Consider the following 16,918-nt stretch of genomic DNA (forward strand, 5'->3'; position numbering starts at 1 on the left):
TCTATATGCAGGTTAGAAGAGGAAATGATAGATTAGAACGCAGGGCTGAAATTCAGCAGAACGGTGCTCCAAACTAAAATTTTTGTAAAATAACGCGTGCATAGATTATATAAAAAAAGAAGCGGATAAAATGTCTGAACCCTGTTCTCGAGAGAGATTTTTTGTCGGGTCGGTATCATAAAACGGGGTAGGTGAAAAAGGTGGAAGAAGGTTTCGGTGAATGGCTGGCACGATGATTCCCGTACAAAAGGTTTAACCTCTTCACGAGTGTGTCCGATTTTCGGACGTTTCACCAGAAATCGGCGCACCGTGTAGGGTCGTCGAGGGGAGAGAAAAAATTGTCCGGTTCTATCGAACGGGATGGGATAAGTCCGGGCACAAAGGCCTCATTGTATCTCGAATTTTTATAAGGATCCTCGAGAAGCTCCATTGTGCGAAAATTGGGGGTTTACGTTAGACGGGGATTGCGGAGGCGGAAAGGGATAGCGAAACGAGTCTGTCGACCGTAAAAATGTAAAAAAACATTGATCTTCCATCGATGCACTTGATAGAAATTGCGTCCACGTTCACCAAATGCATTCTACGCAACAACAATTCGGAAGGCATTTGGCAGAAAAATTCTCTTACATTTTTTAACGTAACGAATTTTGTTCACTTTACTCTTACTGTTTAGAAACGTTAATGGAAAGCTTATTTTGACAGAAAACGAATAGGTACATTAGATACAAGCAACAAACCACGAGTTTATTATAGAAAATAATCTACTTCCATTTCAATTTTTGAGGCTTCGTGTTATGCAGATATGTTAGAGCTGCTGATTTATTCCTACTTTAAAAAGTAATCTGTATTATGTTTAATATTTTATCACGCCTGTTCTATACACTTGTAATGCGACGAACCAACGCAAAAGTACATTTTAGACACTTTTCCAAATTTTACTGCGAAGGAAGTCAATTAAATCATTGTTCCAAAAATCCGATGAAAGGGGATCAATATTTAGACCGATCCGGATCAAGCGCCGGATCAATATTTCCAAATAATCGGTTAACCGGGAAGGCAGCTCAACTTTCAACCCCGTTCTCTGGAGAACCGGGTCGTGGGAGGGAAAAATCCTTTCGAGTTACGACAATGGGGTGCCTGCAACCACGCGTGTCACTCCACATATCCGACAAAGCGGCATTGACGAGTCGGATAATATAGAATTTCCAGAAATCTGGATTCACCGCGAGAATTGGGGGATCGAGATTGGGGTTTCTTAAGGGTTCGCTGCCTTTCTCGACGTAATAAAGGGGCGGTTGGCTAGAGTTCACCCCGCGCACCACCTGCGAGGAAGACGTTTTCCGTCGAGAAAACCAACGTTACGTGAACTTTCTCACGCGTCTGCAGGGAAACAGCACCTGCCTTCTAAATCAACCCTTATTGAGGATTATTAAAACTATGAATCTCCAAACACTACAGTAGTGCAAGCTTATATGCGCTTCCTATTTCTGTCAACAACATACAGTAATACACAGTAGTCCTTGAGTAAGGGAACACTATTGATTTACGCCTTTGTTGATAACAGCGCCTTTGGTTTAGAACTCGTGACACATTCAACTCTGTTGCAAAAGAAAGGAATTTACTATCAAAGAGAAGACGTCTTCGAATTCACATATGTATAAATTCCCTTCATCCTTGCTGCTAATTAAAACGAACATCTAAAGCTTGATCAACGATTTGAAATTTACCTTATACGTCCCTCGTAGTTGAGCAACCAGAGATAAAAAGCTACACGAAGCATCAGAGACGCTCTAAACTCTAAGGAAACCCATAAAGCGGTTCGAAATTTCGCGATAAAAATTACCGCCATCCGCGGTCCCTGAGTGGCTCCGCCACCATAGAGTGGAATCTGCCGATGAAACCTTTCCCCTGGTCCAGCTAATGAATGAAAGAATCGTGAAGATCTGTGACACAATCGCGAGCCCGTTTCCATTGAAGAACGATCCAGAATCGAGGGAGCAATTGAACATCTGAGCAGCGTTAAATCCGAGTGTCCCCTGAAATAATGATCGACGATTGAATTTGTATCCGTGGAAGGTATACCACTGTCTTCCCCGCGACGCACAGGAGTGTAAAATGTAATTTGTTACTTCCTCTTCCGTTTTATTATCCCCCTTGATGCATCCAGAGATTCACATGACGAAGAATGTGGTGGAGGATTTTAATTAGACTCAGGGGTCATTTGTTTCGAGGAGCTTTTATGACAGCTTCAATGGTCGCGGAAATGCTGCCTTTGCGAAATGCGAGAATGATGGATATTTATGGTGATACTGAGGAAAATAGATAGTACTGTACAGAACGCTGTAAAGCTGCAATGCAATCAAATATTCACAAAGCAGGACTAAGGGGACTGCCTGTTTTCAACGCTGTTTTCGGGAATTTATTTAACGAAAACTATAAGTTTGTACTGCACGGCGTTTCGCCCGCATATTAGGGTATGTACGAAGTGCAACTCGGAATTTATTTCGAGCGCTTTTATTGAAAATTTACAGAGTCATAGTCGATGCCGTAGGCCCCCATACAAATGTTTATTTGTCGGGCGCATTCGTAGCGGCTGTCCCCGTCGTGTTAAATTAAAAAACCATGCCTTAGGTATTTTCTTCAGTCACCCCAAACACCCCAAATTTAACAAAACGACGATTTTTTAAACAAAAATGGTTGATTTTATAAGAGAAATTTTTACTTTTAGCCTGAAAACCTTGTTCACTTTTAACAAAAACAAAGCTGGGGACATCGATCGTAGCCAGTCATATGCTGAATACGTACGCAAAACCTGTACCGGATCCGCCCAGTGGTTTCTGAGAGATCACTGTGTCTTAAGAAATATTGTTTTGAGAAGAACTAAAAGTTTGTACCTTTGCGCCTCTATACATTTTTGGGATCAAAAACTAAAAGAAAATGCATTAAATAAAAATTTCATTTCTAATGCAACTGTTCCAGATACATATGGCCCTGCAAGTACACTTTAGGGTGCAACAATATATTGAACAAAAGTGCGCATTAGCCACGGGCAACACTGTTTCCTCAGCTCTCGCCGCAAAAGTCTCACAACAATTCATCAACGATCTCCACCGTCATAACTCACCAATATCTTCCGCTTCGTAAACCAACATCGACCAAGGAACGAAATTGGTGGCACACTCGAAATTCGAAACATGGTTCGAACAGGCTCGACAGTTTCAAAAGATCGTCCCTAAACGTGTCCTATAACCCTATGATTTATCGCGGCCTCCCTGAAAAGAGGACTTTTTACGTCCACGGGCCTTAAGCCCCCGCGCATTTCCATCTCGTAAAAGCACGGTGTAACCTGCCATCAGTCCCGATTCAGCTCTGCACGAATTAAATCGATTTAACCCGCGCCTCTGTTGGCATCGCGAGACCGAGGGTCAGAGGCATAAGAGCATAGGCTACAAAGCTGAAGAATAGTAAATCCAGGCGGGTATAAAGCACCGTGCGAGGCGGTGGGTTCGATGAAGGCCTCACACGCGCCATAAACTACCCTCCGTGCAACGAATTTGTAACATTTTATTAGCGAGGCTGGCCCCGGCATCAAAGTCCGCGAGACGTTCGCAGCCCCGGCGAGAAGCCACTCTGCAGAGGAGAGAAGCGTTTTTAATGGCCTGACTTTGTTCTCATGGGGGCCCTGTTAGGCGGTTATGCCCTACCGGTTGCATTCATCCGGGGAGATTTATGCCCCGTGCCCATACGAGAGGAAGGATGCGAGGACGGCACTTTTATGATCGGTTTTCTGTTACAATGTTGACTCTTTATGCCGACACGAGTGCCGCGACGCACAAAGACGCGGGAAGGAAGAGGAGGACGCCTTTAAAGGAGCGACCTGAACGATCTCGCGACGGCTGGTTTGTCCTGCGGGCAAAAATCGCTAAGCTTTCTCCGTGGACTCTCTAGGAATTGGATTCCAGCTGGAGAGTACGTAGCCTATAAGCTGGACGGTATTGGTAAGACGCTGGAAAACTGTAAGTCAGAGGTGACGCAATGAGTGAGAAAATAATCATATAAATGTCTTCTTTTTTAAAAATAATTCCAAGTTCCAAATCTGGATTGTTGGAAAATAGACATCGATTCTCTTGAATTTCAGGTTTACTTTTAAGCAATCCTGATGCAGTAGGTACTTGGTGCATCAATTAGTATTTTGTCGATGTAACGAAGTAATGGATAAAATTAAATCATTGGATTATTTTCTTTGAACAAATTATTTTAGATGTAATTTTAAAATAATCCCTGAGCAAACTTTTTTCCAATTGAGATTTTAAAATGTGTGGAATTAAGGGGGGTTTGCGCCTTGTGGGGCTGAAAAGTAGGTAATTCTTTGTGAATTCTTTGTACAAAAACGGTTCGACAAATTAATTTGAGGTTTGGCAGCCTGTTTTATTGTATCTTGAGCTATTGTTCTGAATTTTTGTGGGATGGTGAAAGAATAAAAAACGGTGATAGTACTGTAAGGGTTATCTGAAACACGAAAAGGAAAAGGGATTCTTAATCTATATGAATGTGGCTATCTGGGGTAGTAGATGCATTAAGAAAAATAAAAAAATGTTAAAATAGCAGCCTTTTGAAGAAGATGAAACGCCCTGACTTGAGTCTGAGAAAGGTTTTTCCCCAAAATCGGGAAAACTTCTTTAAATAAAACAGGAACGGTAACAGATACGACAATAAATCTACTAAAGTTTTTTTCACTGTCACACAAAAATTCAGAACAATAGCTCAAGATACAATAAAGCAGGATTCCAAACCTCAAATTAATTTGTTTCACAAAGAATTACCTATTTTAAAAAACAATAAGTAATTCATTCGAAAATTAATAACTGCCCACATATATACATGTATATTAAAAAACTTTGAAACGCCACATACTAAAATAAGCAGAATTTCACCGAATTGTTGCTCAATCTCCAAAATTATGATATCTAACTCAAAACATCATAATTTAAAGCCTCACCATGATTATTTGTATAGGACATAATTTCATCTTTTTCCATATTAAGTAGCTGTGTTTTAAACATAAAAATTGCTAAAGTTAAAAGAAACTTTCTTATCCCACTTTACATATCTTCGTATACTTACCAGCAAAAGAGGCGAATAAGGAGTCTGTCTTTGGCGGCCTGCCTTGGACTGTTCGTTAATGGACAATTTAGGAACGCAGATACTCCCTAATGAACCTCATTACCGTAAAAATTCCCCGATTTTCGCTTTGGTAATTAAATCCATGTCCTACAGGATATTTAATCCTTAAGTTGCGTGACTTCGTCGTAACGACTTTTTGGGAGGGAACTTCGGGACCCTCCGCGATACTTCGCTACCCTCGGCCCACGCGCGCTCCAACTACACTAATAACTCTAACTACGATCGATTACACACCGTTGCTGATAATCTCGCTCGATTCCGCAGCTCCAACTGTATACTCAACGCTTACACGAGGGCGTGATCGCGGAGTTGTGCAGGTAACGGCCGATTTACGTGCGATAAAGCCGTACGTCGAAGAGGGCGACTCAATATATATTAATGCGCGATCCGTTTAAAGGCAATTACGGGCTAATTCGCGTCTTCGTAAATCAGCTCCGTTATCCAGCGTCCTCGCCGATCTCGGACCAGGCCCGCTCTTCGCCGCGATGTACAATCAACGGCTCGATGAGATGTTACCAGAGATACCTACACACCTTTTTTCAGCTACTTATCTAACTAACGACGCGATTTTATCTGCGGCGATGATACGAGCCTGCCTGCGATGCTGTTCCGCAGCATTCGTGAACATGCATGTACTCTACTGCGAGCTATTATAATTGGATGAAAATTGATCGGGCGTTCAGAGCAATTTTCTTGATGCTAATTGCGAGTGACACTTGCAAGGGAACATACCCAACCCGCACACGCCGATTTTGATGAGACTCTGCAGAGTGATTTAGAGAATAGTGATAAATATTTGACACGATTCTTTTGTTATCGGAATTTGTTCACGTTGAAGGGGTGAAAACAGCCCCTAAAGTGGGGGGTCGAAAATATATTTCCTGGAAGGGGTGGTCCTTAAATTACCTAAGATTTTTTTGGGGGGGGAGTCGCAAATTTTTTACGTTTTCTTACAAGGGGAGGGGAGTCAGCTACCGTCTTACGTAATATTTTTTAACCCAATTTTCAATAAATACAAATTCTATCATTAATGTTCCAGACAAGTTGTTTTAGTTTAAGTTTCCCGAAACCGAGTTAAATGAATTATATAAACCTTTAACAGAATTTTAATAACTGAAAAAGTTAAATGTAAAAAACATTGCGTAAGCAGTGGGGTGCAATATCAAATCCTACAAATTTTTATACTGGGGTATGGAGGGCGTGAGAAATCGCCAAAATTACCCTTACGTAATTTAAGGACGGCCCCGAATATCTCGAGAACTATTAGGCGTAGGTTATTTTTTTTTTAAGTGTGAGTTTTGTAAAGACGATTCCAGCCCCTGCTCAATTTTTAGAAAATTTCACGTACGTACAAGTGCGAACTTAAAGTCACTTGAAGTAAGCTGTTTATTGTTTTTGAAAAATGAGGTTATAATCATAAAACAGTGAGTAAGAATTGGTGAAATAATCACCGTTTCCTTTCAATCCTTTTTTTTATATTTTTAATAACTCGTTCGTAATTTCGTTCCTTATTACACGCAACGCAGCAAACACCACCTTCTTTTAGGCAATTTTAGATATCTACTTGCTTCGAGTAATCTTAAAAGTAACTCGGAGGCAACTGACACTACTGAAGACAAACTTGAAGTCAAGTTACTTGACTAATGACAACGAGGTTTAACGATCGTAATTCACTGCTCTATCAATTGTTTTAATTAACCCACTGCATCCGCGTAGTGTGTGCCTCCTTCACAGCCACAAGCTACACGACGCCGACGCCTATCCCGAAATTTATCATGTCCGAGAGAAGGTGCAGCGCGATGCTCGGTCCATTCCCAAACGCTGCACACTCGGCACGTACAAAAACCCTTAATTAACACCACTTTTTCCCCCACAAGGCGGGCAAAGAATGGTGTAACAGCCGCCCTGTTGCTCCCTTCGCGGCAACCTTGTTAACGTTCGCCAAAGCAGCATCTCAATAAGCGGTACACCCCGATCGTAAAGTTCGATTGCAGAAAGGGAATTCTTTCTCGCGGGGCACTAATTTATGATAACCCGTGCGTGCGCGCGCGGAGAGGAACGAGCTCGTGTCAAGTCGTAACCGGATATCGGCCTGGCCCCGGCGGTGTAATTATTTTTCAACGGGCACAAAAGAACGAGGCGGTGGAAAAAAAAACAAAAAAAAAAAAGAAAAAAAAACGGCGAGACGAAACGAAACGAAAGTGAACGAAGTGAGAACGCGAAGGCACCGAGGGCGAGCGCTAGCTCGCGCGAGATTTCGCGCTTTACCCCATAATTACGCGATGCTGGGAATTCATTAGCGCGTTAACCAGGTGTGAGCACCAGGCGCCTGATAATCGAGAGGTACGATCCGGCCAACGAGCGCTCGCCTCGAGTCAGCACAGGGAGAAAAAAAGAATTAATCCCATCAGATTAACCGGCCCATTATAATTACGTACGAAGCGTTAACGCGGCCGGAGCTTCCACGGCCGGGCGGATTTGCAAGCGAATGGGGCGTCTCTTTCTCTTTCCAGGCCCCCGAGTATTCGGCCTGGCAACCCAAAGCCTCGCGATACGCCGGATTAATTAGGTCCCTCCTTTCATTATCGCGAGCCTGCGAGCGAAACGCTATTAAGTATCGACGTATATTTCAATCGGGCGGGCATTAAAATAATCTCACGCTTGTTTCTCGCGGTGAAACGCGGCGCGTATTAAGCGGCGGGATAAAATGTTAATTTATGACGGTCGAAAGTTGGCCGGGGTTAATAAGGTCCCACGGAGATTCGTGGCCTCGACCTTTCGCCAGCAGCCATTAAGGGCGAGGATAGGAATCGAAAACGCGAGGAAATCAAGGCCTTGGCTTCTCGAATCAATGCGCGGAGAACACTCTAGACTTCGCTAAAATCGAATTTATGAGACCTTACTACGAATCCTCTACCTTTTCTGAATTAAAAGAGTCCTGCATGAGGTTGTAAATAGGGTCGACAATATTCACGTGGGAATTCCTTCGAGTTCCCGTAACGTTTAACACAAAAGCAGTGGCGGATTTAATGGGCGGCCGACAGGCAGTTGCCGCCTGGGCCTCACCTTAAACAAAATCATGTTTTTCTCCGAACACTATATTTTTTTTCTGTACTACTACACTTAGCCCAGTTTTAATAAACTACCTCTTCATTTTCTCGAAAAATGGGCCCCTGCCCTGAAGGACCCCCTAAGGCCCTATCTTCAAAAAGAAAGTTACGATTTTATCCAAACACTATATATATATTTTTTATACATTTCTGTACGCTTAGACCGTTTTTGGTAAACTACCTCTTCATTTTCCCAAAAAATTGGGCCCCTCGGAACGTTCGCCACCTGGGCCTTTTCCCTTAAATCCGCTACTGCACAAAAGGAACTACAGTGATGGTCATATATACCCACACATGAGTATGAATAACTCTAATACCACAGTTTTTTATTCAACTACAATGCTTCTGTTACCCTTAAATACTATCTACTTTCATCTAACCTGAATTTCGTCTACTAGAATCCTGACCTACCCAAGAATGCTCCCTACTATACATAGTAAGCGTACTGATACTCAAACATATGAGTACCAGAATAAACCGAAATACTCTTCCCTAGACATCAGAAGCCGCCAACGAGTCCAGGAACAGAAGCGCCGCGTTTATGTATCTCGTGACCATGCGAAGGCTCAAGCAACAGAGCCTTTCATCTGGCTGGCTGTCGGAACTGGGGTATTTAATAAAATCGATACACCGGACGACGTCCATCGAGGACGAGTGGCCGGTCGGTGGCAGTAAGAAACTTTATATCGCGATATGTTGGAGCCGCGGTTGAGCAGCATCGACTCGTAAATTCGTATCTCCCTCGGCCGCGGCCACCCGTCTCTTCCTTCCTACAGAGCTTTCAGCGGCGGAATAAAGAGTTTAGCGATCGATTGGCTTTTTATCGTGCGATTGGGACGCGGCTGCGCCGCTCGTGCGAGCGACCGAGTCGCCCCGGAGCCAACGATTTATGCCCGGCGACTTATTTGGCAGCATTGTTTACGGGCCAGGAAGCAGTTTGTCCCGGACACTCGGCTCCTTTTTTGCGATATAATTGCAGATTCTGCGCGTCCACGCAGCCAGGGCGGTCCTTTTTTGCGGCGGATCTTTCTGTCCCACCGCGCCATAAGAAACTCGCACCCTGCCCTCGCCCCCTCGGCCCGCCTCGTCATCCCTTACCGCTGCCCTCTCCGAGCAACATCTTGCCCGCACTTTATCACAACGCCCTCCTTTTCCAACCAGCCGCGAATGTCCCCGCTCCCTTCCTCCTTCTGCGCCCGCTTTTACGGTAGCCCGATTCAACGTGTCCCGATTTTTTTTCTCCCTCTCACAGCCCACCAAAATCCCTCTTGCCGTGGCTCGGTCGCTCGGCACGCGGTCCTGGGACAAAGGTGGAGAAAGTATATAGACGGGACCGCGGACTTTTCGATGCTTAATAGCTGTTTCCCAAGGACGCGTTAATAAAGAAGTTGGTCGTCTGATCACTGGTCGTGGATTTAAAGACTTGAATCTTTTGGGCTTATTGTGTCCTCCGTTCGGATAATCGAAGTGTTTATTTCTTGATACCGAAGCTTCTTATTCTGGTACTGATTGCGAGGCAAATCGCTGGCTGATGACTGGTCAGGGAACCGCTTGAATGTCTGTGGGAAACGAAATGCGAGCTTTAAGAAATGTCACTCCAGGTAGCTGGCTATTTTACTTTTTATTTTGTCGGTTTTTAAAATATCATTGTGCTGTGTCGTTTTAAGGGACGTTTCTTCGACCATGTTGAACAGTGCACCTGAGTGTTACCAGAGATACTCCGCGGCTCAGCGATCACCACGTTGAAGCAACTTTATGTGGCTAGTCGTGAATGTGTTAACAAGGGTATCATCGTCGGGAAGCATACCAAAATGACGTTATCTGATACACAACTCGGTTTCAAATCACGGCGGTCTAAAATTACGCTAATTAAGGTCGGTATTCTGCAAAGATGACATATCTTGCCAGTGTAATTGGAGCAAGATGTATTTACATGATGGAACCTATCATCTTCTCGCCGTGCACGGGCCCGATCGAGTCGATGATAATTGATGCGCGCTTAATAATGAACGATGCCCGACGTAATTAAGAACAAGCTTGCAAATTTATCAAGATCCTTTGGAGCATGCTATTAACGCCACGGCGTCTGATGCGCAGATATGCAAAGTAGCTATTTGCAAACTCTGTTGCAACGATTATGAAAACACAGGATCCACTCGAGTATCGAATTGGACCGAAGGAGGATCGACTAATTTCATTCGAGACAAATTATCGGCTTCAAAATTAAATACATCTACGTGTGTAATTATACTGAAACCCTGTTTAAAACTTTAATAGGAAATATGATGGGAGATTATGGCATTCCATATCTAACACCTTTCAACCATGCAGTGTAGATGTATATGTATAATAGTGTCTACAGAATTTTCATAGAAGTGTATAAGTGACTTTACTATCATGTGATGAGAAGCATGGAATTTAGTTTCCTCTGATTACTTAGTCTGTGATATTTCTGCCCTTTGGTCGTCACTGACGCTAACTAGATACCATATTCTACTTCTGAGGACGCTAACATACTCTTTGATCCTTTTTTTAAATCAGCCTCCAGAAGAAACGAGTACTCGCGAAATAATTTGGCTGTCAGGGTAAAAAGGATGGTCCCTGAAAGTTCCCTCCGTGCGAACGGGTTAGTGGCCTGAGAAGTGTTCTGGTTGCATGGATACCTCGAGGGAGGACAGATAATCGATGAGGGGAACCAAGTGTCTTGACCATAGCGAGGAATTGACAGACAAGGCGCTATCCTAAAGGGAATTCTCCGAGAGAGATCGTGCTCTCCCGCCTTTGCGGAGAAACGAAGCAATAAATTCGCGGATACGCTGCCGACAGAAGGATCTGATAGCGGCGAGACTTGCTCGCACAAAACCCTTTTTTCGCCGTCCACCAAGTATGGAAACTCAAGACCCTTCGTTAAAGCGATTCAAATATTCCTATCTACGGCGGGAATTTCGTTGGACACTGAAAGCGCGAAAAACTACAAATTTTCTGGCTGTTAATCGCAGTTTAAATTACAATAATTGTCATTTAATGTAAGAGATTTAAAGGTCCCAACTACTTGCATTTCTGCGATCTTGATTTATTGGAAATGAGTACTGGATCCTGTTATAGATAGAAAACCTGACATTTACAACTCTGTGAATACTTTATTCTATTATTACGTGTATTGCAAATACCTGTGTGTACAATGATCAACGATGGGTAATCGCTGCACCATAAATGTTCAAAAGGGGTTGCTGGAGGAGCTGTGGTTTTTCACCATTGATGACCATATTCTAGTGCTTCTTGTTTTCAATTTTTCCATTTCCTTGATCCCCTATAAACATTCAGTTAGAAACCGTTGAGCTGTGAACATCACTTATGTACACAAAAATAATTAAGTCATTTTTAAATAACTAACAAATTTTGTTTCGGGAGTTGTTAACCGAGATAAGATTATTTCGTATTCTAAAGCAACAGGGAAATTATACCTATAAAGATTATAGAACGTAAATGTATCTGCTACAAATGCTTTGAAAAACAGGTCCATTTGAATTAATCGCGCCAAGCAGATCGATGATGCCGACATCTCGAAGAAAAGTGTCGAAGCAACAGACGGGTACCATCTTCTGCCCATAATGGAAGATATTTCTGAAGAAGAATATTGCCGAAATCAAATTTTTCTGAGAAATAGTTAAATATGTTCTTTCAGGAATAATTCACTGCTTTCAATTAGAATTACATGTGTTCCTTCTATTTAATTTACAAATTAGTTCCGATGCGTATTTCGTCAAAGCGATTGGAATCCTTCCTTACGGACAGAACTGATTAAAACCACTCACGAGGTACATATAGTCGCAAACCAGGTGGCGTAACACAAACTCCCATAATATGTGAGATTTATTCTCCTATACCTTGTCTAGGATTTTGTATCTCATCTCAATCTCATCGTCTCATCGATTGCATCTCAGAAGTCGAGTAATAATTACTGTTACACCTTTCTGCTTTTTAGCATTTTTTAATATCATTTAAGGACGCAAAGAAATCGAAGCCTCGTTTAACCAGATCTTCCTGGTTGTTAGCTTGCACATACATACTATTTGACTTTAATGTTTGGAGAGAAGCAAAAGAATAGGAATTGATCAATAAAGAATTTATTCACCAGCCTTCACGTTAAATGGAATTATTTTCGAAGGTGCTAAATGATTTCGAATTCATAGTAATATAGTGTTAACACACTACTAACGGGTAATAAGTCAAAGTTCGTAGCCCTCTGGCGGAAGTATTCCAGAGGCTTTCAACAAGTCCGTGTTATCCCCATATGAGATGAATTGATAGTACAGTGTACAGTTAGTGTATACAATTTTTAACGTGATTCTGAAAGAATCGGCGTATGTCCACGAGGTGATCTGAAATTAATACAGTAATACAGCAACAATGACAGAACATGTAAAACTGTTAACATATTACAATATGGATTCCCAATTAGTGAGGGTATTATTCGCTATAGTTGCAATTATCATAACCATAGGTAATTAAACTTAGTACATTTAGGTTATGACTAACTTATGTTTCGCGTATAGTGTCAGCATCGCTCCTTATGATCTGACAAAATTTTCATAAAAATCGTACGACAGGTTTTGTTTCGTGAAAGAGATATATTTTTCAAATATTTATTATCACATTGTCCAAAATAACATCACAGTTCTTTTCTGTAAATCGTGAAATTAGAGATACATTTAGTAAAGGTTTTAAATAGATCACATATTTCCGAATCACACAATCAAGTTTATAAACAGTCTCTTAATGTCTCGTAGAATCTTGCAAACATTGCATTCATTTATTTAAAGTAAATGTATATCATTATATCTGCAGTAATTGTGGAATAATATAATGATAGATACAAGGAATGAAACGAACATAATGTTATGATTATATATGTAATACAAAAATAGGTACATCTTTAAGCGAGACCTTCCCTAGGCTATAACCACAGTATCCATAAATTTAACTCTGTAGGGCCATTTCTTTGGTACAGCAATCCAACGTTAGGCATTACCATGTTCCTTACAAACCTTTGCCCTGTCTTTTTGTTCAGTGTTATTTGCCCTATGGCGCAGAAAGAAGTCCATAGGGAACAGCGTATTGTTAACCGGTCTCAGCGATGCTGGTAAAACATTGATATACGCGCGTCTAGTTTTTTCAAAATTTGTCGCAACCCACACATCTGTAAAAGAAAATATTGCAGACGTTGTAATTAATAATGTAAGTGTTTGTAACTATATTTCATGGAGGAACATGATTTAAGAACATAGATCTTTAAAGTGCTTCGTATATTTAGCACTCGTTGAAAATCGTTGATATACCTGGACACGAGCGTTTGCGGTACAAGTTTTTCGATCAATTCAAATTGTCCTCGAAAGGAGTCGTCTATGTCATCGATTCAGTGACCTTCCAGAAAGATATTCGAGACGTAGCGGAGTAAGTAAATACGAACGCCAGGTCGTCCCATCCTGAAACAGAAACGATAAGGAGGTTCAACTTTTCAGGTTCTTGTATACCTTGCTGTCCGACAGAGCTATACAAAGGAAACCTGTTCTTATACTGTGTAACAAACAGGATCAAACTATGGCGAAAGGTTCCGCTGTCATAAAGACTTTGTTAGAGAAGGAAATGAATTTATTGCGCGTGACAAGAACGAATCAACTAGAAACTACAGACGCATTAGCAACAAATCTCTTCCTCGGTAAAGAGGGGAAAGATTTTGAGTTCTCCCACTTGGACGCAAATATTGAGTTCGCAGAATGCAGTGCATTCAGTAAAGATTCTGACACCTCGACAGAGATTGAACAGTTGAATAGTTGGTTAAAGAAAATTGCATAAAAATGTGTAACCCATAATTTTTCCAAATAAATTATCTGTTCATAACTTTTTAAATTGTGTTATTACTCTCGGGAAGCAGATAAGACTGATGATTTTGTTACTCTTGTATTTAATAATGCCATGTAACACTCTGAATAAAATTTGTAAGACATATTTCGCTAAATAGATGAAATGAGTACGATATGTTTCTAATTAATCTAGTTGAACCGTCAGTGTTAATTTTGACAGCAACCATTGATTGGTTAATAAACGTTGATCAAGTAAACGTCACACCTCGATTTAACTTTCGGTACTTTTGCGTGAAAAGTAAATATTTATTTAGACGAATAACTAGATTTCACGGACTCTTTATTAATGCTTACAATCATTTACAAATTTATTCTACATTCGTTCTAACCTAACAATGATATTATCTGCTATTCGTCGTAGTACAGTGGAGAGAATTTGCGTATATATTTCGATTTTGTAACCGATAATTACTCGACATGTTTTCGTTTGTTTCTATTTGATACTAAACGCAAACAACAGAACTTAGAAAGTCTTTTCTTCGGGTGATCAATTACCGACACAAGCGCTCGAAAGCAAGTATAGTTTCTCACTGATCAACATGAAATACTCATTACATGTCGTAAGTTGAAACATTTCTGATGTATGCTGTTTAAATTAAATCATTTATTGTATTCTCGTTTACTTTTGTAACACAAATAATTGATCTGTGAGGCGAGGAAAGTTTATTTTGCATGGAAATTTCTCAAACATATCGATATGTCTAATTTTCACGGTAATATAAATAATGTATTTTGTTGGACTCATAAAGTTATCTTCAGATGAAAACTGTAATTACTTTTATTTACATCCTATATTTATTAAAGTTTTTTTTACAAAATTAATCACATCAACAATGATACTCTTGTTTAGTTGATGGACGATGCAATATTACGTCTTACAACTCACAAGGGAAGATCCCGAACCCGGAAATTCAGAAAATTCTGAAACTTTGTGAATATGCAGGGAATGTCTTCCTGATTATAACGCAATGTTTGTTTGCTGCCCAAATACACTCTGAAGGAGTGTAATAGACCCCTGAAAATCCGGTTATTTTCTAATTTTGTGTTATGACGCGTGAACTGTAAAATATTTTTTTACCACGTGATAGATCTAATTAAAAGAAGTAACTTTTGTCTTGAAACTTTTTTCTAGCCCCTACAGTTCGCGAGTTATAACACAAAATCGGAAAATAGCCGAATTTCCAGGGATTAATTTCGCCCCCTTCGAGTGAATTTGGGCAGCAGACAAAAATTGCGTAATCAGGAAGAAATCCCCTACATATTCACAAAGTTTCAGAATTTTTTGAATTTCCGGCTTCAGGATTTTCCCTTGTCAGCCTCTCAGGTTCGCACAGCCCAGAGTTTTTTTTTATTAATATTGTTGTCTAACAAACCGAGCGTAGTTCTTCGTTAGAGCGTTATTTTGAATGTACCGGTTCCAGGTACCACTTATACTTCCTTTCATGCTGTCACGTGACAGAAACTGCGCTTGCGCACATGCCTGCGCCCCACGTTAGCGCAGGCGCTCTTTTGGGTTGTATATTCGCGGCACTTTGAACATACATTGAATCGCACAGTATTATTTAGATACATTAATCAATTAATAGTTGTATTAAATTAATTTAGTTACAATAATATTATAAAAGAGTTAGTATACTACCAGGAGATATAGGAATATTTAAAGAAATCAGAAGAACATGAAAATAGATATTACATTTGAAGGAGAAATTTAAAAATTCACCTATTTTAACTATTACTTTTTAAAGGCGCTTTGATAATTTGTTTTCAATGTTGCTCGAAGCGAACTGAAAACACCCGGCAAATCTAATCAGCAGCATTGCAGTGAGCTTCGCTCGTATTATATCACTAAGTGAATTCTGCTGATAGAAAAAAATGCGAGGCGCGAATACATAAGGATCGAACACTTTTTAAAACGATTTTATTCAGCTTCGATCCTCTCTTTGTAAAACTAAAACTTTGCAGGCGTTCGTAGTATATCATTATCGAAATTGTAGTACAAGAAAAGAATTAATTTTAGTGACTAGCACTATAGAAGCAAACTGTTAAACTTTATACAGCAATAAAAGCTATTCGTAAAGAAATCTGAGCTGTGAAATGTGAATCCACAAACACTAAAAACTAGAAAATAAAAAAATATATAAAATAAAATTTAAATAAACGATTTTATTAAAAATGCACAAAGAACTAGAAAATAATTCTTTCCTTTTACTGCAATTTCGGTGTTGTTTTTTCACTTTAAATACAATTTGTTTGACTATTATTTCGATGTAATGATTAGAACGAAGTTACCGTAAACCGCGTACTGCAAGCAATCGAATAAAATAGAAAAAACTGTCTCGATGTAAACAAAAGGCACAGATACGATATCTATTAATTACATAATTGAGAGCTAACATCGTAATAATATTTGCAAACATTGCAATGGCGTAGCAGGCGTGTTCCAATTTTAAATTCTAGAATGCGCTCGTTAAATCTGGAATGACTAATCGTACTTTATCTGGAAAATGCTAACGCAATGGGACACCGAGCCAGAACGATGTTCGTCAAGCTCGTGCAACGAAAATAAACAAACAATATTCTAACAAAGTGTTTATCGCCGGATACTCTACGACACTGCGCGCCATCTTACGCTACCAGCGAACAGAATTCTAAAGAGGAAGGGGGATAACCTCGAATTTCTCAAAAGGAGTTAACTACACA

The 16,918-nt window shown here is 40.5% G+C and overlaps 1 protein-coding gene and 1 long non-coding RNA gene across 3 annotated transcripts; one reads left to right on the forward strand and one right to left on the reverse strand.

The window, feature by feature from the left end:
• Positions 1–12,601: 12,601 nt before the first annotated feature.
• Srprbeta (signal recognition particle receptor beta) lies at positions 12,602–14,204 on the forward strand. The gene is made up of 4 exons (XM_076823254.1): positions 12,602–12,798; positions 13,366–13,532; positions 13,609–13,748; positions 13,817–14,204. The coding sequence occupies exons 1-4, from the start codon at positions 12,705–12,707 to the stop codon at positions 14,148–14,150; spliced, it is 735 nt and encodes a 244-aa protein (XP_076679369.1). The 5' UTR covers positions 12,602–12,704; the 3' UTR covers positions 14,151–14,204.
• LOC143374803 (uncharacterized) lies at positions 12,929–16,915 on the reverse strand. Of its 2 annotated transcripts, XR_013086748.1 has the most exons (4): positions 16,802–16,915; positions 14,548–16,715; positions 13,634–13,780; positions 12,929–13,494 (listed from the first exon to the last, which is right to left on the reverse strand). It is a non-coding gene; the product is annotated as an uncharacterized LOC143374803 (long non-coding RNA). The 2 variants fall into 2 exon arrangements; XR_013086749.1 differs by lacking the exon at positions 16,802–16,915 and having other exon boundaries at positions 13,087–13,494; positions 14,383–16,502.
• Between the last annotated feature and the right edge of the window lie 3 nt (positions 16,916–16,918).

The sequence above is a fragment of the Andrena cerasifolii genome, chromosome 11 (genome assembly GCF_050908995.1).
Source record: "Andrena cerasifolii isolate SP2316 chromosome 11, iyAndCera1_principal, whole genome shotgun sequence".
NCBI lineage: Eukaryota > Metazoa > Arthropoda > Insecta > Hymenoptera > Andrenidae > Andrena > Andrena cerasifolii.

Coding starts and splice junctions, on each gene's coding strand:
- Srprbeta (XM_076823254.1), top strand. CDS start 12,705: ATGACAGAACATGTAAAACTGTTAACATATTACAATATGGATTCCCAA. Junction 12,799..13,365: donor TGCAATTATCATAACCATAG/GTAATTAAACTT, acceptor CTTTTTGTTCAG/TGTTATTTGCCCTATGGCGC. Junction 13,749..13,816: donor GATATTCGAGACGTAGCGGA/GTAAGTAAATAC, acceptor TCAACTTTTCAG/GTTCTTGTATACCTTGCTGT.